At 38.9% G+C, this 26,267-nt stretch overlaps 2 protein-coding genes across 4 annotated transcripts in view; one reads left to right on the top strand and one right to left on the bottom strand.

Annotated features, from left to right (window-relative positions):
• Positions 1 to 5,603, bottom strand: part of LOC307136293 (BEN domain-containing protein 5-like) — an 8,431-nt gene extending 2,828 nt beyond the window's left edge. The window contains exons 1-8 of the mRNA XM_079833184.1: positions 5,519 to 5,603; positions 4,722 to 4,751; positions 4,448 to 4,632; positions 4,111 to 4,208; positions 2,721 to 3,054; positions 2,467 to 2,571; positions 2,224 to 2,342; positions 927 to 1,137 (exon numbers count right to left, since the gene is read on the bottom strand). Of these exons, the coding sequence (XP_079689310.1) occupies positions 927 to 1,137; positions 2,224 to 2,342; positions 2,467 to 2,571; positions 2,721 to 3,054; positions 4,111 to 4,208; positions 4,448 to 4,631 (1,051 nt within the window). The 5' untranslated portion in view covers position 4,632; positions 4,722 to 4,751; positions 5,519 to 5,603. The remainder of the gene's footprint in view (positions 1 to 926; positions 1,138 to 2,223; positions 2,343 to 2,466; positions 2,572 to 2,720; positions 3,055 to 4,110; positions 4,209 to 4,447; positions 4,633 to 4,721; positions 4,752 to 5,518) is intronic.
• Positions 1 to 26,267, top strand: part of LOC307136312 (uncharacterized protein) — a 53,789-nt gene that overhangs the window by 18,862 nt on the left and 8,660 nt on the right. For 2 of the 3 annotated variants that reach the window (XM_079833213.1, XM_079833215.1), the window contains exons 3-4: positions 11,347 to 11,809; positions 18,585 to 18,696. In XM_079833213.1, coding sequence (XP_079689339.1) covers positions 11,347 to 11,809; positions 18,585 to 18,696 — 575 coding nt within the window. Of the gene's footprint in view, positions 1 to 11,346; positions 11,810 to 18,584; positions 18,697 to 19,836; positions 19,906 to 26,267 lie in introns of all 3 variants that reach the window. The other variant, XM_079833214.1, reaches the window with a different exon arrangement.

Below are 26,267 nucleotides of genomic sequence, written 5' to 3'. Positions count from 1 at the left end.
CCACAAATCTCTCTACAGCGTCGATGGCAGGGCGGCCAGAGCGAAGTTTGACGCTCTCGCCGGCGGCGGTGTGAACGCACAGATATGATGTCATGAGCAATCCAGTTCTTTATCATTTGTAAATGTAAAGTTGGCATGAAACGGAAATTTCTTTCCTTCTTATGAATAAGAAATTATTACAAGATTAGATTGTTATAGTCAAGAGTTACAACATAAATTAGCTACATTCCAGTGGAGCCTTGGTTGTGCTGTACCACAGATGACAAAACCTTCTGAAGGCACTCAATGTATCTGTTGAAAGCAGATTTTTCAGCTGATTGGACCAGGAAAGTCATGAAATAAGGGCCCGGTATCACAGACAGGGCTTAGATTAAGCCAGGATTAGGCCTTAGTTCAATTAGGATATTTAAGTAACTTTTATAAACGTGCCCAAGAAAAAAACATTACTGGTGTGCATCTTGAGACAAAAAAATGCAACTGACATATTTTAAGATTTGTCAGTGCAAGATTCTTTCAGTTAAAATAGCTCAAACATGCATTTTAGCTTAAGCATTGTCTGTGAAACCGGGGGAAGATGTTTCCGGGAAGAAACACTTCATATTATATAACATAAGTATATAACAGGGATGTTCAATCCTGCTCCTGGAGGACCCAAATTAAACACACCTGAACCAGCTACTCAAACAGCTCATTTTAGGCACAGAAACTTCAAGGAAGGTGTGTTGGGACAAGTTGGAGCTAAATTCTGCAGGGCAGAGGCCCTCTAGGATGGAGTTTGGACACCCCTGGTACATAATAATACTGCATATGCTGCTGTGTCATCCACACCAATTACAAAAACCAAATGTAATAAATAATTTTAGCCTTTAAAGGGACTGAATGCCTTGTACAATAAAAAATATTGTTGCTAGCTTTGACAGTTTTACCTTTGATAGCGGACACCTTTTCTGGAGTCAGAGGTGGTTTTGCCTCAGCAGCTTTTTTAGCGTTGCATTTCATGCCGGTCACGCTCCTCTGTTTGAGGACCGTGGTACCCCAAATAATGACAGCCAGGCTCTTACAGAATTTTGAGTCACCCTCAACTTTCCTCACAATGTCCCATTTTTCTGTGGGTATCATGACTCCATGTCCTAGATCCTGAAAACAAAAACACATTACTATGCAGAATAAGACAATTCGGTAACACTTTATAGTAACTCACGCTATGAATCATTAGTTAAGCATTAGAAAAATAGTCAATTCATCATTTATAAAGCATTAACTGACATTAAAACAAGAAATGCAAAAAAGTGCTGCGCGGGGTTCAAGTTCTTATCTAGGTGCTCTTTGGATGTAAGGGATGATTCAGCTCATAATCATTAATAACAATCTAAGGCACACGAATATTATTGAAGAAATATAAAAAGCCTTTATTTCATTATGGCTTTAGTATTTTAAAAACAGGTGACAAGTACTGGACAGAACAGAAGGTAAGAGATGCGCGGATCAGCTCCAACGTCAACTGAATCCACGGCCAAAAACAAATCATCCACCTGTCGCCCAACCGCACAAATCATTTTCTCTGATTTAGATTTCCATACCCACCCACAACCAATCATCAAATTACAATTATTCTTATGTGTTAAGCATGATGATATGGTAAATGGATCATCACCTTCAGCGGACACGGCAAAGCCAGAGCTGGATCGCGCATCTCTAATGGTAACATAATACACTGACATAATACATAATACGCTCCTTTTAAATTTATTTAAAACAAAAGTTATTTGACAAAATGTAACTTTCTTAATGGCATAAACGCAGGCTTTACTTCCTTGAAACTTAAACTGGAATGTCACGGTTTCTGTCACTTAATATTTACGTCATTAATGATTTATCATATCCACCCGTGACCCACCCGCAATATATCAGAATGTTAAGCTTGGTACATCCTCCACAAGAACAAAGAAATGTGTTCATTTTCTCACTTTCTGGTTCAAAGCAGGTGCCGAACAGGTGTTGTTTCTCCGCATTAACCCCACCCACTTTAAATTCTGACCAATCACACAATAGTTCTCGGACACCCACAAGAAAAAAGTTCTGCTCAGATGATGTGTTGAGAACGAGCTGCGAGAACTCCCAAATCAGGTAAATTATGTAATTTTGTTCTCGCAGCCCTGGGAGTGAGAATTTTTTTCTCTGTTCTTGCGGAGTAGGTAATGGCCTTTATTTTTTATTACTGACCCGTCCACTCCGAAGATTAGCCGCAGCTAGCTCCTCTGCTGGTTCTTCTGGACCATGAACTTGATGCTGTGGGTGTGGAGTGTGGTCTGCAGAAGAGGTCTGTGGTTCCTTTTGTGTTACTGTAATATCAGATAAAGTAATACTTTTATTTTTGTTGCCAACAAAGGGGACAAAAAATCATTTAAAAAAAAAGAATTAGTCATGCATTTAAAATTAATAGCCAAACAGTTTGGAAATGCTCACTTTTGGGTATTATGGCTGTTTGCTCATCTGCTGGTTTTTCTGGACCATGAAATGGCTGCTGTGAGAGTGGAGTGTGGACTGCAGAAGAGGTCTCGTTTTGCCTTACTGTAATAGGATATTAAGCATCACTTTTATTAGTTTTGTTGCAAAAAAAAAAAAAAAATTGCACGCTATAAGTTGCAATTAAAAGTGTCCAATTGTTTCTAAGAACCATCTATGTTAAATTAATGGCTAAACAGTCAGAAAATGCTCACTTTTTTTGTTTAGGAAGAGCTCCTCTTGGAGATGCAGGTTTAACCTCCTTAGTTGCTGCAGTTCAGCCTTCATGTCCCTTTTCTCTTCTTTTAAACATTTTATTTTTTTCTCATTTTCTTCATTTGCTATCTCCTCCTCTCGCATCCTTTTTTTGACGTTGAAGTATTTTTCTTGTAGTTCCTTGTGAACAGCCATAGGGACATGTTCCACGTGTGCTTCAAAGCTGCTCTGGACAACCTTTTTCTTTTCTTTTAGGATTTCCATTAAAGTCTTCTTTTTTTGTGTGTTTTGGACTGCTGCCTTTTTTTTTGTTCTGTCATTTGTCTTGTCACACTTTAAAAAACAGAAAATAATAACTCAATGTCCAATTCTCACAAAAAGTCAAATACTCATATTATATACAGATTGTGACATTTGAAACAAATTGACACTATCTTTATCCAATCTTACTGTAATAATGCTGTATATAATTCTATATTTTGTTATTGCATTTTCGTTTTTTTTGTCATTGTGTCCCAATAGAGTGCAACAGTCGGGGTTTGAAAATTAAAACCCATAGGGAAATCGATTTTTAATTATAACTTATAAACCATTAAAAACAGCCCTACTGTGAGTTGAGGTTGTTTATAATTGTATATGCTTCTGTTGAAGTTGGTAGCCTGCATTATTTCAACTTAGTTTTAAGTTCTTGTTTCCATTTGTTTAATTTCAAGATCTGAGGTGAATTATCCATTGTTGCTTTTAGTAAGACATAGCTGGGAGCACTAAATGATATTCAAAGTCACATTACACGCTTTTAACATTAAATAAAGCACATAAACATTACCTGAGATTATGTTTTATGTTGTTGTTGTTCAGCCGCGACGTCGCAGAAATAGAAACCGTTTCTAAAATAGATTCATCGCATGTCGTCGTCGCGGCTGGTTAGGACACGGTGCTCATGAAAAATGGAAAATATACCTTTTATCACGTATCGCGGCGCGTGTAGTTAGGACACGGTGTTATTAGAGATTACGTAATGTGTGGCGCATCGCAGAGCAGTACAAGACAAGCATTTGAGGTTAAAAAGTTTTTTTTAGAAAATGGATGCTAGATAAGACTCTTATTCCTTGTCTGGGAAAAAAATTGGAAATGTTCGCTTTTGATTTTGAGAATGTTTTAAAATTCCCTATGGGAAAAACTAATGGAAAACTATGTTCAGAATAGGGCTGTCACTAACAATTATTTTGTTAATAGAGAAATCAGTGAATTATTTTTACAATTACTCGCGTGATTGGATAATTTATGTGGTAATAAAAAAAGACCTAAGCAAAGAGCTAAACTAGTAGAACCAACACTGCTGAATAACTGGGCAGCACTATCAATAAAGATATGCATCAAATAACTTACAGATGGATTCATGGAGCTTTTAGAGGATGAACAGTCTTCCTCATCACTGTCGAGTGGGGGTATCGAGATTCTCTCACGCGTCAATTCCTCTTCAGATTCTGATGAATAGAAGAAACTAAATACAAGTAACAACAAACCAACAATAAAATCTAAAAAATACACAAAATAACTACAGTTCTTTGTCAGACAGTTACCAAGTTAGATGCTAGTGGTTGTTATCATAATCTTTTGTAGCAGGGACTGTAATGCCACATATGTTTCTAGCAGTACAACAGATTTTGTACAAGAATATACTTAAAATACATTTAGGAGGTAGAGTGTAGCTTTAAAAGCCTACCAGCCAATTTTAATATTTGTGCTCTGAAGTATCGTCCCTGGTCCTCTGGGGATTTTTTCCATAAAATATAATATTTTTTTTTCTTTTCAAAATCATTTGTAGTCTTTGGACAGAAGCCTTGTATGTAGTCAAAGGGCACTATCTGCCGGATGTTGTCATCCAGAAAACGGACATAGGCAAACATTCTAACAAACAAAACAAATAACAATTAATAAAAACATTTAACATAGATTAATTTGCATTAACAACACAGAAAATCTTTGTAAATAATTACCTTAACAGCCAAGCTTGCTCTCTTGTTTCACTAGAATGCAAATTACAAGCAAAATGTAAAAAAAGTAAAATTAAACAAAGATACAAAGAATTGAATAAATAGACATTTCATTATGTTTATCTAACAGTACTATTCAAGTAATATATAAACTGAAATTGAATAATAAAACGCACATTGGCCTAAATCAAGTCATGCATTAACTATAGTTTAAGTTATCCAGTCAAAAACTGTGATTGTATGTCTTTTGTTGTTCAACTAACATTATTTGATAGAGAGCAGCAGGTTTACTTTAAGTCACTTTAAGACCTGATGCACAGATAATGACACAGATTTTTCCAATTAACGTTACGTTATATAAGTTTACTTTTGACATATTCCCAACAAATTGTATTGACGTCAATACTTAAGTAACTTGCTGTCTTTTGTCTTCGTCAGACTTTCAGTGCGCGAGCTTCACGGAGCCTTCCGTTACGTTACATTTACATTCCGAGACAGAAACGATTTAACGTTAAATGATTAAATGTCAAACCATAAAACTTTTACAGCAGTTCCATCTCTTTGGAATGACTTTGAGTCCACTTTGACTCGTTTTAGATCGCTAGATTATGTATTTTTTTACTTCGAGAACATAACCTCTGGCACTGAGGTAAAACACCCGGCTGTCTAACTTAACGTTAACGTTACCTCAAACTTACACAAAGTAGTAAAGACTGAGAAAAGTTATTAAAATATAAACAGAAAATTAAATGTTGCATCGAAAATAACAGCAAAGACAATGATTAATGACACTAACTTACCTGACTGAAAAGTTGGGTGGTTACGCTAGTGAGAGCAGATCAGTTAAAAAAATCTACCGTTATTTACTGTTGACGCTGTAGTCACGCACGCACGCACGCACGCGCAAGCTAAGCTCCGCCTCCTTGTACTTGATAAGCGCTCCGTCAAAACTTTTCTCGAGTACTTTGCATCTTTATTAAGTTTTTTTTTTTTAAATAAAGATGCGTAGAAACAGACAGAAATATAAGATGTACCTGGAACCTCACAGTGAGGCAAAGATACCTAGACAGACTCTGTGTCGACACGACAGCCAAACAGCCAATGATACAGGTAGGCTCTCGAGCTCACATCCAGTAAGATTGTCCTGATTACTTGAATGAATTTGATTATTAAAAAAAGAAAGAAAACTTTAGTACATATGACAGAGGTCATTGATAATTGTCTGATTTGCTTACTAAAGATTAACTTTTGTGTAATTGATTAAATAAAACCCAGAGAAAAGGAGAAGAATTCTCTTCGGATATCAAAATAAAAGTCCCCACACAGGTCTACTTGTAAAACAAAAGTATTGGGGGGGAAAACTTTAGTTGAGTAGTTTGAATGCAGTGCTATATCGTGAGCTGTTGTTAAACAGTCGCCTAGTGTTCAAAGAAACATTTTGGCTATTGCAACACAGTTTAAGTCCATTGTAATGATGATTATTTTCCAATAAAGTCCATTAATTATCTGAAATGTTAAGCTTGCACTATTTTGTATACATTAATTTAATAATAATACATAATAGTATATGTCTATTTGTAAATGTATTAATTGTTAAATTTATCTGATTGCTTGATTACCAGCATAATCAGTGATATTTTTTTCAGCTAAATGTTTCTTGCTTTTTATGGTGCTTTTAATGTTTCTCAGAGGCAGGGAGTGAGACAAACAGCACAGAGAACAATGAGAGAGACAGCACAGAAAACAGTGAGAGAGACAACACAGAAAACAGTGAGAGAGCACACAGAACATTATTTGTGATACTACAGATGTTTGAAATTATACAAATGTATATATAACACTTTGCAATGCATGTTAAAAAACATATTGTTGTTTGGATTAGGCTATGGCAACGCAGTTTAAGTCCATTCATTGTAATGATGATTATTTTCCAATAAAGTCCGTTAATTCATTGAAATGTTAAAGGGATAGTTCACCCAAAAATGATTTTTTTTTATCATTTAATAATATTAAGTAATAATTTTTACTGGTGTTTTTAATAGATATGTCCTCAGAGGTAGAGAGTTCTAAAAATTCTGCATCTAGCCTATACATTATGTGTACATCATTAAATCATTATTATCAAACCAAAGAAACAACTACATTTATTGGAGTCCTAATGGTTTATACTGGTGTCCAGTAGATACCAACATGTAACCTAAATCTTGCCAAAGGTGTTCTATTGGTCCTTAATGGTATCCAATAGACAACACATGCCACCAATAGAAGAAAGCAAATTACCAATAGAGACCCACTAGGACCATTACAGTCTCCATTAAAACCAATAAAGACAAATAAACATAAACATGCCACCAATAGAAGAAAGCAAATTACCAATAGAGACCCAATAGGACCATTACAATTTCCATTAAAACCAATACAGATCCCTATATAACCATTAAAACCATTACAAATTCTCTGATGGTTTCTATTGTTTTTTTCAGCAGGGTTCTCTGTGCTGTGCTCGCCCCCGCTCGCTCGCCCCCCGCCTCCTTGCATTTGTTCCCCCTCCCCTCGCGTGTTGTCATGGCGGCGTCCGCAACCAGCTCGGAGGCTACAGAACTCGTCTTAAAAACAACTGGCTCCATTATATGGAGATACCTCGGTTAAGGCGTCGGACGAACAGCAGACAGATGTCTACTGCCATGAATGCCGACAGTTGGTTCTCAAACACTTGATCCAAGATACAGTTTACCTAGGCGGCATTACTTTGCGAGACAAGAACTCCCGCGACTGTACACTACGGAGAGAGAGCGGCTTGCTTGCTGGAGAAGGTTACTTACTATGCCCTTGATATGAGTTGTTTTATTTTTGAATGAGAATTCATTATTTGCATGCGTTTTAAAGCCTTGCGCGTAGGGCACCATGCGCTTTCCCGAGCGCGCGCACTAAAAGCCTGTCAAACAAGTGATTACTGGACTAAATCTTACTGCGCTAATACTGTCAAATACACACAAGGTTAACATAAACACAGTCGGTTATGTCTAAAGTGAAAGTAAAATCGGCGTGTGTTTGTATATTAGATGCGTGAAAGTCTTAAATTGACAGCAGGGAAGCCGAGTGAACATGCCTTAAAGGCACAGTTCACTCTAAAATGATGTCATTATTTACTCACTCTAATGTTGTTCCAAACCTGTATTAATTTCTTCTGTTGAACAGCTGATAGTAGCGATTGACATCCATATTATTATTTCCTACAATGGGGACCAGCAACTGTTTGGTTTCCAATATGCTTCAAAATATATGTTATGTCCAACAGAAGAAAGAACTTTATTCAGGTTTAAAACAACTTGAGCGTGAGTAATCAATGACAGAATTTTCATTTTTGAGTGAACTATTCCTTTAGTGGTTAATAAAATAACAAGACAAAGACAAAATCACTCACGGCTCTTGACTGAAAAACTAATACAGTAGCTTTAATAAGAATCAATGTATATTTTATAGGGAAGTCTATGTAGTGTTTTATTTTTACATTTATTAATTCAATTTCATACTAATATGCTGCTGTACAGCTCTGAGCTGCCAGTGTAAATCTTTATAAATATATATTTATTTTATATTATACAGTACACTAGGAATGTGTACAAGGTTTTTTAAAAGTAAAGTTTTAAGTTTAAGTAAGGTTTTTCAAGTCTAGTAAGTAAAATAAAGAAAGAGTATTGCAATAAAAAAAAATAGCATTTTTTCCTCCTTAAGCTCTTGCTGTTCGGCTAAGAATAGAATAGCAAAAATCTGATGCGACTAGCCATCAGAACCGAACCGAACCGAACCGAAAACCGTGGTAAAAAAAAACGAGGTATGTATTGAACAGTGGACTAACTGTATTGTTGCATCCCTACTTTGTTCCTACATGAACTGCCTACCTCTTTGCACTTCAATAAAAAAAAAGACTTTGTGGTATTTGGCATATTTGTTTTTGCAGTAGTTTTTGGGGGTTATTTTTCCTGTAAAGATATCGAGATATATATCGTATATCGAGATATAGCAAAATATATCGAGATATATTTTTTGCTCCATATCGCCCAGCCCTAATGGACAATGAAATGCACAAAAACAATCCATCATACTTGAATTTGTAGGAGGGACCAGGTCATAATACCAGAGACTTGGCAACTGCATAGCAATGCTCTTGTCAACACTCATTACACCTTAGCAATGCATTGAAATGCCCTGGCAACCATTCAGAAAATCATAGTAACTGCATGGAAACACTAACAACACCTCAGAATACCTTAGTAATTGCACTCAAAACACGCTAGCACCTGTAAAGCGGCACCATTGACCACTCAAAATACCTTAACAATGCATAGCAACACCCTGGCGACCATTCAGTTTACCCTAGCAACTGCGCAACAGCACTATCAAACACTCAAAATGCCTTACAATGCATAGCAGCACCCTGGCAACCACTCAGATCACCCTAGCAACTGTGCAACAGCACTATCAAACACTCAAAATGCCTTACAATGCATGGCAACCGCTCAGAACACCCTAGCAATTGCTCAGCAGCACTATCGACCACTCAAAATACCTTAACAATGCATAGCAACACCCTGGCAACCACTCAGAACACCCTAGCAATTGCTCTGCAGCACTATCGACCACTCAAAATACCTTAACAATGCTTAGCAACACCCTGGCAGCCACTCAAAACACCCTAATAACTGTGCAGCAGCAATTTCTGCCACTCAAAATACCTTAACAATGCATAGCAACACCCTGGCAACCATTCAGAACACCCTAGCAACTGTGCAGCAGCACTAATAATCACTCAAAATTCCTTAATGGATAGCAACACCCTGGCAACCCCTCAGAACACCCTTCGCAACAGCATGGTGTTGCTAGAATACCTTAATTTGGAATACCTTAACAATGCATAGCAACACCTTGGTAACCACTCAGGACAGCCTAGCAACTGCGCAACAGCACTATCAACCACTCAAAATGCCTTAACAATGCATAGTTACCGCTCAGAACACCCTAGCAATTGCTCAATTGCTGCAACATCCTGGTAGTCATTTGGAACATTCTCCACTCAAATGCCACTCAAAATACCTTAGCAATGGCATAGCAATGCCTTGGCAACCAGTCAGAATACCCTAGCAACTGCACAGCATTACTAATGACCATTCAAAATATCTTTGCAATTGCATAGCAATGCCCTTGCAACCACTCAGAACACCCTAGCAACAGCATTGTAACCCAAGAGCATTGTATCAGAATGCCTCAGCAAATGTACAGCAAGGCCTAGGCAACCACCCAAAAAACCTAAGCATCATGAATGCAAGGTTTGAAAGGGGAAATGTTACATTTATTTTTAATTTTTTAGAAAATGTAAAAAATGCGGATTTGTTAGGATTACTTTCATTCTTATTTTCACTCTCTCACCAGCTTGTTGTTGACATTCTGCATCACCTAATCTAATAATGGCACAAATCTACAGTTAATCCTAAATTTAACCTCTCTGGATAACTTTAATCCCTACAGACTCCAATTTAATTCAATTCAATCCAGTATCCACTTTGGTGGTGCTGCAGTACGATTGAGGCCATGTTACAGAGTATGGTATTAGTTTAACAACAATAGGTGTGTGCCGGGGCATCGCAAGTTGGGAGAAAAGTGGGACAGAGTAAAGTCTGCGATTTTTCTACCAATGGGGCCAAATGAAATGTTCATTTGGTAATTTGGTCCAGAAAAACTAGTGACACCACTGTGTTCCGTGGCATGCTGTATGTCCACACTTAATCTGCAGCTGCAGAACTGAATGTTCACTTATTAAATATTTATGCATTGATTTATGCTTTCAGCCACACTTCAGCAACATATATTATGATTAAATCCATTCTGCTGATTTTTACCGCCTGAAAAGTGCAGAAAATACAAAAATATAAAGGATGGTCTGGCTACTAAAAGAATTAATAAACTAATATTTCCAGAGCTCACTTGTATTTCATCTATGACGTCGTTCTTTCTGCCCTCAAATCTTCAATTCCTAAGCACCTGAGAATGGTCAAGTAGTTGTAAGGCTTGCACAGCTGTTTCTTGCAGGCTTAATGTTTATGTGAAAACGGTTGAGTTTCGAGCATACATGGCCAGCAGAAGCAGTGCAGTTGGTTTGGACAAGGGTTGGTCAGAAGTGGGAGCTTTGTCCCCTTGTCATGGACAGGTGCATGTTAAGGCTGGAGCGACTGCAGATGACAGCTGTCACACAGGCGCTCTATTCCCCAAAGAAGCTCTGCAGAATGTGCTGTTGGCTACAGAGAGATAAATGTTTGAAATCAGTGGCTTCGAAGTTGTGAGGTATTCTTTATCTAATGTATGGATCGGATTTGTTTATAACTTGCATTTTTTGGGGGGGGGGGGGGTTGATGGTTCGTTATGTTTTAGGGTTTGTTTGGCTTTCTGTTGGTTTTTGGGGAGTAGTTTTTTGGGGTCCAAAGATTATTTTCTCTGAAAAAAAAATTGATTACAATAAAATAATGAATGAACATGCCTTATATTTAATGCATTTTCAGTTGTTTTTGACAGATGTGCATATAAATAAGAGAAAATGACTATTATTCTATCATTCTACCTCTGATTTCCACAGGCAGTTCCTGAGCCCAAGCCTGTAGCCGAAACAGTCGTAGAATCCACACCTGTGGAAGAGACCGTCCAAGTGCCTGAGCAGGTACCAACTAAGTCACCAGAACCAGTGGCTGCACCAGTAGAAGAGCCAGTGCTTGAACCAGTGAAGGAGTCTGTCCCAGAACCAGCACCAGAACCAGTGAAGGAGTCTGTCCCAGCACCAGAACCAGTGCCTGAACCAGTGAAGGAGTCTGTCCCAGAACCAGTGCCTGAACCAGCGAAGGAGTCTGTCCAAGCACCAGAATCCGTGCCTGAACCAGTCCCAGAGGTGCCCATCCCTGAACCAGCATCTGAACCCACCCCTGAACCAGTATCAGTGCCAACCCCTGAACCAGTGCCTGCACCCGTCCCAGAGCCAGCATCCGCACCAGCCCCTGAGACCTCACCAGTGGCCGAATCCCTTCCAGAGGTCCTAGAGAATAATGGTATGGATGCATGAGTACTCTTAGGGTGTGCTTACATGTGTAGTTTGTTTCTCTTGGTTCTTTTTGTCCAGACCAAAAAAAGAAAAGGATACATTTAGTCTTGATTCACTTAGCATTCACACGGTCATTTTTAACACCAAACCTAAAGTTACGATAACCTTTTTATCATAACTTAAGAGCTTATAAGTTGTGTAAAGGGGTCAAAACAGGGGCAGGAATCCCTCCGTCACACATGCAAATGAAGATTTGCTGCAAGGAGTCAAGGGAGACAGCTTGATCGAACTGTAAAAACCAGGTATGCTTGACCATTCTGTCCTTTTTAGAGTTACACTTTGTGACTTCACGTCCTATTTTTGGTTCGTTTAGATATCTTTGGTCCATGTTGTGTTATGGATATTTCAGTCAAACTTTTTAAATGGTCTGGCTCTGCTTGTTTGTTGCGCACCAGAGTTCGGATGCATTCACAACTCCTGGTGGAAGTACTCACTTTTTTGATGTTCGCACCGCAGGAACTGGGAGCAATTTTTTGTTCTAGGAACTCCTTTTGGATTAACTAATTTAGGTCCTACTACTCCTACGAGTAGGGTCTAACCCAGCACAATAGGAACTACCAATGACGTAAGTGTATGCTGATTGGCCGAACATGCTAAACACTGACACCCGTCATTTTTAATAAACGTGTACAAACACAGTTTATAGCCACTATATATATTTACACAGTATATATTTACTCCACAAACATGGAAAACAGCAATAGATGGAGTCCAGGCACTTCCTAACCTTTACACTGAGGAAAAGCAAAGCCACTTTGAAGGGACCAAGCCAAACATGATTTTAATTTTGACATGCGACATTGGGCATAAACCACACAGCAAACGTTATAATACTTTTCTGTATACCGTTTTCTTTCTTTGCTTAACAGTTCTATTCAATAACATATAAGATAAAACCGTTAATCAGATCACTGTGTGCTCAGGATCCGGATCCGGTGTTCATGGCACAGTTAAAATAAAAGTCTGCCACAGTGTCAAAATAAAAGTCCCGCACAACAACCAGAGTGGCAGGACGTAAGTGATGGCTTATGTCACTTCAAAGTTCCAACTGCTGTTGCGAATGCAACCAGGAAAATGGTCCTAAGGGAAAATCCCTGGGGACTGCCACTGATGCAGCGTCTCATTCCCTACTCAGGGAACAGGGGTTATGTACGTAAACAAGACGTTTATTTGATGTGATTAAATTGAGTGATTGATGTGTGGAAAAGTGTTGAATGTTGAGAGTGAAACTCAAGATGCATACTGGACGCGTTAGTCTTTCGATCGGCAGGGGAACTTTCAACAATTTTAACCATAAATTGAACAGGGAAGGCGGTCAGCCGAAACTTTACTTGATAAAGTTTTAAATATGGATATTTTTCTTACACAAACGCATCGATTCGCTTCAGAAGGCCTTTATTAACACCCAGAGCCGCGTGGAGCAGTTATATGATGGGCAGATGCACTTTTTATGGACTTCAAAAACAGAGCAACTATGAATCCAATTCTAATGCTTGTATTAGCCTGGACTTTTGTAATATAACTCAGATTTTATTCGTCTGAAAGAAGAATGTCATATACACCTAGGATGACTTTAAGGAGAGTAAATTATGGGCTAATTTTCATTTTTGGGTGAACTATCCCTTTAACTAAGAAGGTATAGACTCAACTAATATTTGTTTTATGAATTTACTAATGAAGTGAATTTACTAATGGCTACCAGGAAAGCTGCTTAACTAAGTTTATTAAATTCATTTATACACATTCATGATTAATCTTATGCCTAATATGATGAAAACAGCTTTGTTAATGTTTCTTGCCCCCTCACAGTTACATTCAGTTCAAAATGGAGCAAACAGACATAAGTTTATTAGTTTGCTTGATTATTTTTGACGGACGTTTAACATTTCTATCCTAAAGCAGCTGTCAAATATGAAATGTTTAGTTTAGCTACTTACATCTTTTCTCGCACTTTATGACCATTATCTGAAGCGTCGTGCTGATTCGCGCTCAGCAGCTTCCGTAAACAAAAGGCCCGCCTACTTTGATTTGATTGGTCATCTCAAACATGTTAACATTGTCGAGCGGTGACAGACCACTGAGGCTGCTTAGATGAGAAGATCTTGGTGCTGTGCAATATCCTTGCAGCACTAAAGTAGAGTTAATACTATATTAGTCCGTTATTTCACAACATTTATTATATACACCTCGGAAAGACCTCGGTGACCTCATAGCTGGCTACGGCCATGCTTGTGGGTTTTGTTTAGTTTAGTTTGGTTGGTTTGTGGTCATGACTTTTAAAATATTATTATTTCTGCTAACACAGAACTAACATTATTAAAATAAAAAGTAGCATTTGTCAACATTAGTTAATGCACCGTGAACTAACATGAACAATTAGACAACAATAACAACTTTAAAAAAAATGCTTTAACTAGCATTAATAAATGAGACCTTATTGTAAAGTGTTACCAAAATTCGGATCACAAATGAGATGCATCAGAGGAAAATGTAATAAAATAATGTTACTCTATTTTGACAAGGAGCCATTTCCTCAAAAAAAAAAAAAAAGTATATTCTGGAGGGGAAAGCATTTATATTTATACTTCTTTCTTTCTTTCCGCAGTCTTTCATTTTCTTCTCGTCATGTCTGCCCATGGCTCTCTGAGCAGCGGGTTTCATTATACTCAACGAGAGCGAGTGTTTTCAGAGCAGGGCTGTGAGTGCTGGCAGAGATAAACACGCATAGGGCGACCCACTCAAACACACTGCCGCTTTGTGCTCTGAGGCTGTAAATTGACGCCAATGTGTAACTGGGTCCCGGTCACACACTTGCTTTGTTCTCCCAGCGGTACATTGGCCTCTAGGTTGCGGATTCTGCTGCGTTTACATAGCAGACATCAGTGGGTGTGCTCAGATATAACCCTGGTTTGCAAAGGAGCAGTGTTTCTAGCACCAAAACATGTCAGTTTATGAACTATAACAGCAACAGAACCAGTTTCAGCAGCGGATACTGCAGGCATGAGGTGCGTGTGTGAAACAGGCTTCAGCCGTCAACAGCCTTTATCCTTGAATAAATATAAAGACTTCCTAGCTGCCAGCGCCAATGACTTGACAGGCCTGCAAGTGGATTAGGCTGGTAGGTTGATAATCTGGGTTAGGAACCGGGCAGAGTCACATAAGAGTTTCTACACTTCCTGTTTTGCTGTTTGATCTGTCAGGGCAATACTGATGCTTTTAAAACCTGCCTTTTAAGATATTAAGGAGTCCTATATCCTAGTCTTTAGTGTGTAATGTTGCTGTAAGAGCATGAAAAAGGTCTGCAAAGTCACTCCAGAGGGAGTTATTCTCTATATCATTGACACTGTTTCTGAACTCCCTGAAACGCCTCCATTGTCCGGGCTCCAGACTAACATGTGAGAGCAGTAGCACCGGTGCCACTCAGTTCTACAGATGGTGGCACCAGCTCCTGATCTGGTAGCACTGGGGGATTTTTAATCATAAAGTTAACTTAAAGGGATAGTTCACCCAAAAATGAAAATTGTGTCATGATTTACTCACCCTCAAGTTGTTCCAAACCTGTATGAGTTTCTTTGTTCTGCTGAACACAAAGGAAGATATTTTGAAGAATGTGTGTAACCAAGCAGACAGAGCAACCATTGACTGCCATAGTATTTTTTTCCTTACTATGGTAGTCAATGGTTGCTCTATCTGCTTGGTTACAAACATTCTTCTAAATATCTTCTTTTGTGTTTAGCAGAACAAAGAAACTCATACAGGTTTTGAACAACTTGAGGGTGAGTAAATCATGACAGAATTTTCATTTTTGGGTGAACTATCCCTTTAATCACTATTGTTTTGCATTAATAAGTGCAGTTACTAATAATATTACATGTTTGTTTACTGGAAAATTGACCGCTAAGCACTGAACTTTGAGAAAATTGATGTGGATAAAATAAAGCTTTCATTTTCTTAATAGGGAAAATTAAATGTTTCTACTCTTATTAAATGTACCATTGTTCTTTTATAGTGTCACACTGAACTGACTGACAGCTTCAGTGATTATAAAAGGAGCTTTCTGTGTAATTCAGTCACAATTTGAAGAAATGTTTTGTTTTTCATGAGACTTTGTTACTTCCTACTTTTCCATATAGGGAGTGGAAAGAGCTAATAAGTCAAATGTGCTCCTCTGCCGCCATGTCTGTCTGTTTTTTTTTTTAATAAAAGTTTGTTTGCCTCAAAGGGCCCTATCTTAACGATCTGAGCACATGGTCCGAATCCACTTTTGCTAGTTTCAACAACAGAAAAAATGGTCAGCGCACCAGGCGCATGGTCCAAAGGGTTGTACCTAGTCTCTTAATGAGACATGGGTGTGTTTTGGGCGTAACGTGCAATAAACCAATCAGAGTCTCATCTCCCATTCCCTTTAAAAGCCAGTTGCGCTCGTGCCATGATGGATTCACTATTTAAATGGCAGGATTTTCGAGCAGAAAGAATATAAAGGATTTCCACTAGATCTCAAAGCGATGTTATTAATACTGCAACAAATTTGAACACTTGCTGGATCTCCCAGCGCTGTATAGAAATGGTGTCTATTATTGGTCCGCGCGGCTCAAGCGAGTATCCTGGTTTTGTTCCACTTTCGTTTCGTTTGCCGTTTGATGCTTCTCATATGCAGGGTTTTTCCTACATTGAAATTTTTTTGCCGGCCGCCAAAACAATTTTTTGTCCCGCCAAAGCTTTATTTGATGAGTTATTGTGATTTATGAATGATGTAGAATAGATGCTGCGCTTGTAACTGAGTGACAGAGAGAACGATCAGAGCTCCTCCCCCGCTCGCACTCTGTCTTCAAAATAAGCATTCTTAGCTTTCTAATATTTCACATATTACGTTAATCAAAATCAAAAGGTCGGAAGACCGAATCCATGTTGCACGTGGCGCTATCAGACGATGTTTTCCTTTCATTACCGCTGGGTGTGAAATGCGCTCAAAAAACATTGACTGATTCTCTGACCAGCTGACATAAACCATACTTTCAATAAACGGGAAACAAATCGTGTCCAGTTATGAAGTGTTTTCTGTGTGTTGACAAATCTTTTGCGATGTTCTAACAGACGGGATTCGCACACAACGCGTCTGCTAATGTCCGATTCACCACCTGATGTCTCCTTTGAACCGAATCATTTTAACGACTGGTTAGAACAACTGATCCGTCCAACACTGAACTCACGAATCAGTTTAATCATTTACTCAGAACACCTGAAATGAGAACACAAGTGTGCTTACCCAATTTAGCAAGAGTGGGTGTAAGAGTTAGTTTGAATTATCCACAGTCTTTCAGCTTATTTATGTTCATAATGTGTAGTAAAATAAATAGCCTATAAATCGCTTAGTTTAGACTGGAGTGAGGTGAACCCAGAACAAAGTTGTTGTTAGCTAGCTGATAATTTTATGAAATTGAATATGGCAGAAAATTAGGCTATTTGTTCATTTTCTAAATAGCCTACTACTTTTTAGTATTGATATGATTATATACCAAAACAATTATCAGTAAATAGTGTAAAAATGAGGAACAAAAACACACATCAAGGAATCCCACATGAAAAAATACTATAGTATATTATAGTTTATTATAGTAAAATTACTATAGTGTTTTTGAACCATACTTTAGTAAAGATACTACAGTAAATTGTAGTATTTACTACACTTTGTTTATTTACCGTAGTATATTTACTATAGTACGGTTCAAAAACACTATAGTATTTACTAGAGTAATTTTACTATAATATACTATAGTATTTTTTCATGTGGGATCAAAATAAGATAAGCAAAAGTTACAAACTTTCTTTGAATTTATTTCAAATGTATTGTCAGTATTGCGCTTGCAGATCACGTGAGTAGGGTACTTTTTTACTGTGCGTGCGTGTGTGTATGGATGACCATGTCTGTCAGCCACCACCAAAGACCATTTTTGACCCAGGAAAAACCCTGCATATGTAACAGAAATGGCAGCTCTTATCATTTGGGCAACGTGGTGGTGGCACCAGTGCGACCTCTAACTAAATTTAGTCGCACCGCAAGCAAGTAAAAATTTTTGCAATTGCAACCATTTGTTCGCAGTCTGGAGCCCTTGATTGTAGTCTTGAATTTTCTTCCGGGAACGAACACGTCACAATATTCATCATTTAAGTCATTCCCGCCCAAGGCATACGCTAAATATAGCCTGGTTGAGTTAGTAGTGTTGAAACTCACGATTATGGCAAGAGGTGGGACATTTCCCAAACACTTGAAGCGGTTGACCAATCACAACACACAGATCCAGCCAACCGATCAGAGCACATTGTGCTTTTCAGAAGGAGGGGCTTCATAGAGACAGGACCTAAACCGAGCATTACTGACAGACTGGGAAGAGAGGTGCTGCAACGATTATTAAAAATGTTTTTTTAACATTCAAGTAGAGCCCAGAAACCGATTCAAGATTCAACCGATTCTTTGAAAAAGAGCATAGTGACAGTAGAGACTTTTACATGGTTACCAAAATATCTCTTTCAATGCTTCTTTTGAACTTTCCATTCATCAAAGAATCTTGAAAAAAAAAAAATGTATCATGGTTTCCACAACTCATAATAATCAGAAATGCTTCTTGAGCATCAAATAGTCATTTTAGAATGATTTCTGAAGGATTGTGTGACACTGAAGACTGGAGTAATGATGCTGAAAAATGTGCCGTCATCTCTTTTAGATGTTGCAGCTGCTTTAGCGGCAGATGAGGGCGAGACCGCCGTGCCCGGTAACAAGAGGACCACCAAGTTTGAGAAGAGAATGACCAAGGAAGAGATGGAAGAGGAGCAAAGGTCAGTTCTTCCTCAATCCATCTACAGAAACAACAGCATCTCATAAACGCACAACAGTAGAACCAACATTTCACTGTTTTGTACTTCATATATATCTAAAAATGCTTGACTCAAACAGCATTTCAAGTGTGTGACGTATATTTGAGGCATCCCCTCTGAAGTATGCAGTGTTCATTGTTGGTTCATGTTAGCTCAGGCCAATTTAAGTAATAAATAACCATGGTCTGTCTGAATACTCGATTCTGATTGGCTGGAAGGTGTAAAACAATAATACAGTTTAATGCACAGGTAGTTCCAGTCAGTTTAATAATCGTTCTATATTAATGCGCTGCTTTCACACACATACACACACGTCAATTATGTGTGTGTGTGTGTGTGTGTGTGTGTACAATTTAAGTAAATTGTCTAAGACTATTAAATGCTTTAGAAGTGTTTTTCTTTTAGTTCATTGTTAACAAATGGAACCTTATTATAAAGTCTTACCAATTAAACAAAACAATTTTAGACAGTTATATGCTTGGAATCGTTTTGTTATATGAAACCTTGTGATGGATGTGGTAGTTTGGTCCATGACTCCATGACATGTCCGGTATAGAGCTGTTGTGAGAGGAAAGTTTGTGTTCCTCCCCCTCCTTTGGGCCGTTTGTAGCAGTGTTGCACACAGCCTTCTGCTGTGGGTGTTTGGATAAGGGGGTGAGATGTTACACACGTTAAGCACTCATGTTATCTACAGCAGACTCTCAGGGGCGCCGTGGGGGCTCAAGGTTTGTCTGGAGGTTCAGGCGCACTCTGCCTGCGGTGGGTGTGGTTTGTTTGCGTGATAAAACATACCGATTGAGCAGTGGGAGATCTGAACTAAAAAGGCAGATATGTGAATGTAGAGTATCATGCAATACTAAAACATTTCGATCAAGTTGTGTCTAATTAAAAATGGGCTTTTTTTTATCTAATATTTGTATGAAATATTCCTTATTTGGCTTAGCCACATGCTAACACCAAACTCCGTTGAAATCAACCGAGGTCAAATCTAGTGCACTTCACACATGAGTGCTAATTGTCCAACTTGAAGGTTTAATTTCAGTGATTCTCAGATAGCAGATGCTAATGTAGGCGAACCCTTTATGCCCTTTATCTTTGCAGGATAGAGTTGACAAATGACTTTACCGCTCTTTAAACAACACCAGGCAGTATGCCTGTGTCAGACCTCTGGTAAGGTATCATTTACTTCAGTTTGACCCCCTGACACCCCCACAGTCTCACCCCTCAGCCCTCCCCGTCACCTTGTGCTGACACTCAGGGTGTAACACGAATATCTTCCCTTCCACTCACTTTCCTTATTCAGTGACCTCAGTGCCACTGACAACTCATGTCCTGACATGCTGAGTTACTGAAAAAGTTCACCCAAAAATGATATTCTGTCATGTACTCACCCTTGTACTCATGTACTCACTCTTTGTTTGTTTGTTTGTTTGCTTGCTTGTTTATAAAGTCACTATTTATTTGTAAAGTCACCATTTTTATTTTATTTATAAAGTTGTTTATTTATTTGTAAGGTCACTTTATTTATTTATTTTTTTTATTTGTAAAGTCGCATTTATTTATGCATACATGCATTCATTAATTTGTAACGCCTAGCCTACTTTATTATTTAGTCATGTATTTATTTGTAAAGTTGCTATTTATTTAGTCATGTATTTATATTTGTAAGTCACTTTTTTGTTTGTAAAGTCACTGTTTATTAATTTAATTGTTTATTAAGTCACTGTTTATTATTTTATTTATGTAGTCACTTTGTTTATTTGTTTGTAAATTCACTGTTATTTTTTTATTTGTAAAGTAACTTTGTTTGAAAAGCCACTGTTTACTTATCTTTTTGTAAAGTCAGTTTATTTGTTTTTGTAAAGTCACTTTGTTTGTAAAGTCAGTTTATTTGTTTGTTTGTAAAGAAACTTTGTTTCAGTTTATTTGTTTAAGTCACTGTTATCTTATTTGTAAAGTAACTTTGTTCATTTATTTGTTTGTAAAGTCAGTTTTTGTTTGTTTGCAAAGTAACTTTGTTTGTAAAGTCAGTTTATTTGTTTGTTTATAAAGTCACTGTTTATTCCTTTTTGTTTGTAAAGTCACTGTTTATTTAATTGTTTATAAAGTCAATCTTTATTATTTTATTTATGTAGTCACTTTGTTTATTTGTTTGTAAAGTCACTATTTGTGTTTGTGTAAAATCACTGTGTATTTATTTGTAAAGTTACATTTTATTTTTGTTTAGTCACTTTTGTTTACTTATCTGTTTGTAAAGTCAGTTTGTTTGTAAAGTCAGTTTATTTGTTTTAGTCACTGTTATCTTGTAAAGTAACTTTGTTCATTTATTTGTTTGTAAAGTCAGTTTTTGTTTGTTTGCAAAGTCACTGTGTATTCCTTTTTGTTTGTAAAGTCACTGTTTATTCTTTTATTTATTTAGTCACTTTGTTTATTTGTTTGTAAAGTCACTATTTGTGTTTGTAAAATCACTGTGTATTTATTTGTAAAGTTACATTTTATTTTTGTTTAGTCACTTTTGTTTACTTATCTGTTTGTAAAGTCAGTTTATTTGTTTGTTTGTAAAGTCACTGTTTATTCTTTTATTTTTGTAGTCACTTTGTTTATTTGTTTGTAAAGTTACTATTTGTTATTTATTTCTGTAAAGTAACTGTTTATTTTAAAGGTTTATTTTATGTTTAGTGTTAAGGCAGTTTGTTTGTTTGTTTGTTTGTTTGTTTGTTTGTTTGTTTGTTTGTTTGTTTGTTTGTTTGTTTGTAAAGTCATTGTTACCTTTTTTGTAAAGTCATTGTATTTACTGGTTTGTAAGGTCACAACTTTTTTTCATATCTATTTGTGAAGTAACTGTTTGTTTGTTTGTTTGTTTGTTTGTTTGTTTGTTTGTAAAATCACATAGGTTGTTTTTTTGTTGTTGTTGTTTTTTTCATATTTATGGTTATTTATTTATTTGTCCTTTTGGAGCTACATACCTTGCCTGGAAAAGAGAAGCTTTTCCCAAACATCTCCTTTTGAGTTCCATGAATGAAAGACAATAATATGTGTTCAGCATATCACGAGAGTGGGTAAATTATGTCAGAATGATCATTTTTGGGTGAACTGTCCATTTAACACTGTGATTCAGCAGGTTCATAGTGTTTAAGGTCACTGTGTCTTCTGCACATTATGGACTACATTGACCGGTGGACTGTCCAGTAGTCTCCACATAGGCTCCTGGTCTCCTCCTGGTCAAATGATGGGCCGTGTTCACAAAGCAGAGTGGCTGCATGTGTTCTGCATCTGTCTGAAAGCATACGCAGAGAAACGCAGGCCCTGCCCGGAGCTCAAGGGATTCATTAAAGTGACGCACACATTACTAGGGAAAAGCTCACAGATGGAGGTCACTGAACACTCATGAAGGCCTGTGTATTATGAGCAGGGCAGGGCATTATGGGTATTAATAGCCATCCTGATGTACAGTAATTTGCCTAAGTCGGAGAACGTGCTTTTGATGGAGAACACATGATGCTACTTGGAATGTTACGCAAAATAGAATATGAATCAAAATTATTTATAACCTTTTTTTGTACATAACTATATTAAAGGAGTGCATTAATAATCATGCTGTGGCCCCTAAATGTATTTGGACACTTAAGCCTGCACACTTAATGTCTGAATGTCATTGTTGCATTGTCAGTGAAAAGTGTCTGTTCAAAAGAATGATTTTGAAGAGATAGTTGATCATGTTAATGACTTCATAGGTGTTTTGGTGATTGGAGTAGATGTATGAACTGTGTTGAACTGTGTTCAAAGACAATGAGCAAAAAAGACGACGACAAGTGACGCTAATGAAGCTCACGTGGCATTTTAATGCAAATTTTGCTATTTTGTTATCAAGATGATTCAAGATGATGCAATGACTTAAAGACATTTGTATATGTAGATCGGGTGTCCAAATATGTTTTGCATTACTTTGCATTTAGATTAGATTCAACTTTATTGTCATTACACAAGTACAAGTACAAGGCAACGAAATGCAGTTTAGGTCTAACCAGAAGTGCAATAGCAGCAAGTGCAGGATATATACAATGGTTGCGTAAGTGCAGGACATAAAAATGTTCTGAATATATATAAATATGTATAAGTAGAGATGGTTATTACTATAAGTAGAACTGAATTTACAGATGAATATATACAGTGAATAAATATACAGATGGCTATTACTATAAACAGAATTTACAGGTGAATATGTACTATGAATAAATATACAGATGGCTATTACTATAAACAGAATTTACAGGTGACTATGTACTATGAATAAATATACAGACGGTTATTACTTGAACAGAATTTTACAGTTAGAGGTATACAGTAATATGTTAGGCTAATATGAGGAATATAGCAGTGGATTAAGTTAGTACAATAAATTATGGACAGAGCTATCCGAAAGAAAGTGTAAAAGTGCAGTGGAAAGTGGTTGCATATTCCAGTTAGAAGTACGGTGCAAAATGCAAATGTAAACATTGTTACTGTAAATACAGTCGGCAGTGCAGATGAGCATTATCCAGTTACGGTATGGTGGTGCAGAATGCATAAGTAAACAGTTGTTACTGTAATAAACAGTCAGTAGTGCAAATAACAAAGTGAAGGCAGATGTGAGGTAGGAGAGTTATCAGTTTATGAGGGAAGTGGATCAACGGGGGTTTGAGTTCAATAAAGAGACAGCTCTGGGGAAAAAACTGTTCTTTAGTCTGCTGGTCCTGGTCCGGAGGATCCTGAAACGCCTGCCGGAGGGCAGGAGAGAAAACAGTCTGTGGGCTGGGTGAGAGGAGTCCTTGAGGATGCTGCGAGCTCGATGCAGGCAGCGTTTCCTCTGGATGTGTTCGATGGCAGGCAGTGGAGTCCCTCTGATGCGCTGGGCAGTTTTCACCACCCGCTGCAGTGCCTTGCGCTCCGCAACAGAGCAGCTCCCATACCACACTGCCACACAGTTGGTCAGGATGCTTTCTATTGCGCAGCGGTAGAAGTTCACCAGGATGGCCGAGGAGAGCTGATTCTTCCTCAGTGTCCTCAGGAAGAAGAGGCGCTGGTGAGCCTTCTTGACCAGGCTGGAGGTGTTGGTCGTCCACGACATGTCCGCCGAGATGTGGATCCCCAGGAACTTGAAACTGGAGACACGCTCAACAGCCATTCCATTGATGTGGATGGTGTCGTGTGTGCCTCTTGACTCCTTCCTGAAGTCCACGATGAGCTCCTTCGTTTTGGTGGTGTTGAGGAGCAGGTTATTATCAGCGCACCATGTGGCCAGGTGCTGGATCTCTTCCCTGTAGGCAGTCTCATCGTTGTTGCTGATGAGACCAATCACCGTAGTGTCATCCGCAAACTTGACGATGGAATTAGTTCCATACACAGGCTTGCAGTCGGAGGTGAAGAGGGAGTAGAGAAACGGACTTAGCACACAGCCCTGTGGTACACCAGTGTTGAGTGTGATGGATGTGGAGCAGGTGGATCCTGATCGAACATTCTGGGGTCTGTCAGTTAGGAAGTCCAAAATCCAGTTACACATTGAAGTGTTGATGCCCAGGTCTCCAAGTTTGGCTATTAACTTGGATGGGATGACAGTGTTGAATGCTGAGCTGAAGTCAACAAACAGCATGCGTGCATACGTGTTCTTATGGTCCAGATGGGTGAGCACAGAGTGCAGTGCCATGGAAACGGCATCCTCTGTGCTCCTATTGCTGCGGTAGGCAAACTGGTGTGAGTCCAATGTGGATGGTATAGAGTCTTTTAGGTGTTCCAGGACCAGCCGCTCAAAGCACTTCATAATGATGGGTGTGAGTGCTACAGGGCGGTAGTCATTAGGGCACCTCGGGCTGGAGTGTTTCGGCACTGGCACAATGGAAGTGCGTTTAAAGCATGATGGTACAGCTGCTTGGGCGAGAGACAGGTTGAAAATGTCTGTAAAAACCCCAGCGAGCTGCTCCGCACATGCCCTGAGCACACGTCCAGGGATGTTGTCTGGTCCAGCAGCCTTGTGCGCGCTGATCCGGCTCAGTGCCTTGCAGACATCTGTGGTGGAGAGTGTGATTGGTGGGTGGTCAGCTGAGGGTTTGAGCTTGGTGGCAGTTTCTCTGTTGTCTCTTTCAAAACGAGCATAAAGGTAATTTAGCTCATTCAGGAAGTTGACATCAGTGGCTGCGGGGGTGGAGTGGGGGGGTTTGTAGTCACTGATGGCCTGGATGCCCTGCCACATGCGTCGAGGGTCAGAGTTGGAAAAGTGACCCTCAATCTTAAGCTTGTAGCAGTGCTTGGCCTTTTTGATGCCCCTCTTCAGGTTTGCCCTGGATGCGCTGTAGGCTTGTGCATCTCCTGATCTGAAGGCAGTATTGCGTGACTTCAGCAGGAGTCGTACTTCCCTGTTCATCCAAGGCTTCTGATTTGGGTATGTGGTGATCTGTTTCTGGGTTGTAACACTGTCGATGGTGGTATTGATATGATCCAATACTGAGGAGGTGTAGGAGTCAATGTCCGTGTGAGCGCCACTGGTGGCTTGAGAAGCAAACATACTCCAGTCTGTGTTTAGAAACCTTTCCTGGAGTGTGGAGTCTGCCCCCGCAGGCCACACCTTGATGGTTTTCATTGATGGCTTCACGCGGTTGATGAGGGGTGAATATTTGGGTCTGAGAAACAAAGAGAGGTGGTCTGACTGTCCCAGGTGGGGGAGGGGTGTCGCAACGTAAGCTCCGGCCATGTTTGTGTAGACATGGTCTAAGGTTTTGTTTCCTCTGGTGTGGCAGGAAACATGCTGGTGAAACTTGGGTAGCACTGACTTTAAGTTTGAGTGATTAAAGTCACCTGCAACAATAAACGCAGCTTCCGGGTGATCAGTCTGTTGTTTACTGATGGCTGCGTGAAGTTCTTTCATAGCAAGCTTGGCATCAGCATCGGGTGGAATATAAGCTGCTGTGATAATAGTGGAGGTGAACTCCCGCGGTAGATAAAACGGTCTACATTTAACCATGAGAAACTCCAGGTTAGCTGAACAATGACTCCCAACAATAGCAGAGTTTGTGCACCAAGCTTTGTTAATATAAATGCACAATCCACCCCCTCTGCTCTTCCCAGAGCCATCTAATGTTCTATCCGCCCGGAGTGTGTGGCGTCCCGCTAGCTCGATAGCGGTGTCCGGTATTCCGCTGTTTAACCAGGTTTCCGTGAATATTAGGACGTTACAGTTCAAAAGTTTCTTACTGTGTGTGATGCTGAGTCGAATCTCCTCCATTTTGTTCACTAGCGACCGTACATTGGCAAGGAAAATGCTGGGTAAAGAGAGCCGATGAGGAGTAAGCGTTAGCTTAGCACGCGTTCCTCCACGTCTCCCTCGCCTTTGTTTACGATCACGCCGCCGTCTGCGTGCACTTCCGCCCGGCCGGGTAGAGTGCAGAGTCACCGGTGTCTTAGCGATCTCAGGAAGGAGTTGTAGATTGTCCATAAAACTGTCGGAAATTCGCAAACCAATATCCAAAAGCTCAGCGCGGGTGTACGATGTAAAGGCACAA

The sequence above is a fragment of the Gobio gobio genome, assembly GCF_949357685.1.
Source record: "Gobio gobio genome assembly, chromosome: 1".
Lineage (NCBI taxonomy): Eukaryota > Metazoa > Chordata > Actinopteri > Cypriniformes > Gobionidae > Gobio > Gobio gobio.
This window is presented reverse-complemented; position numbering and strand designations above follow the sequence as displayed.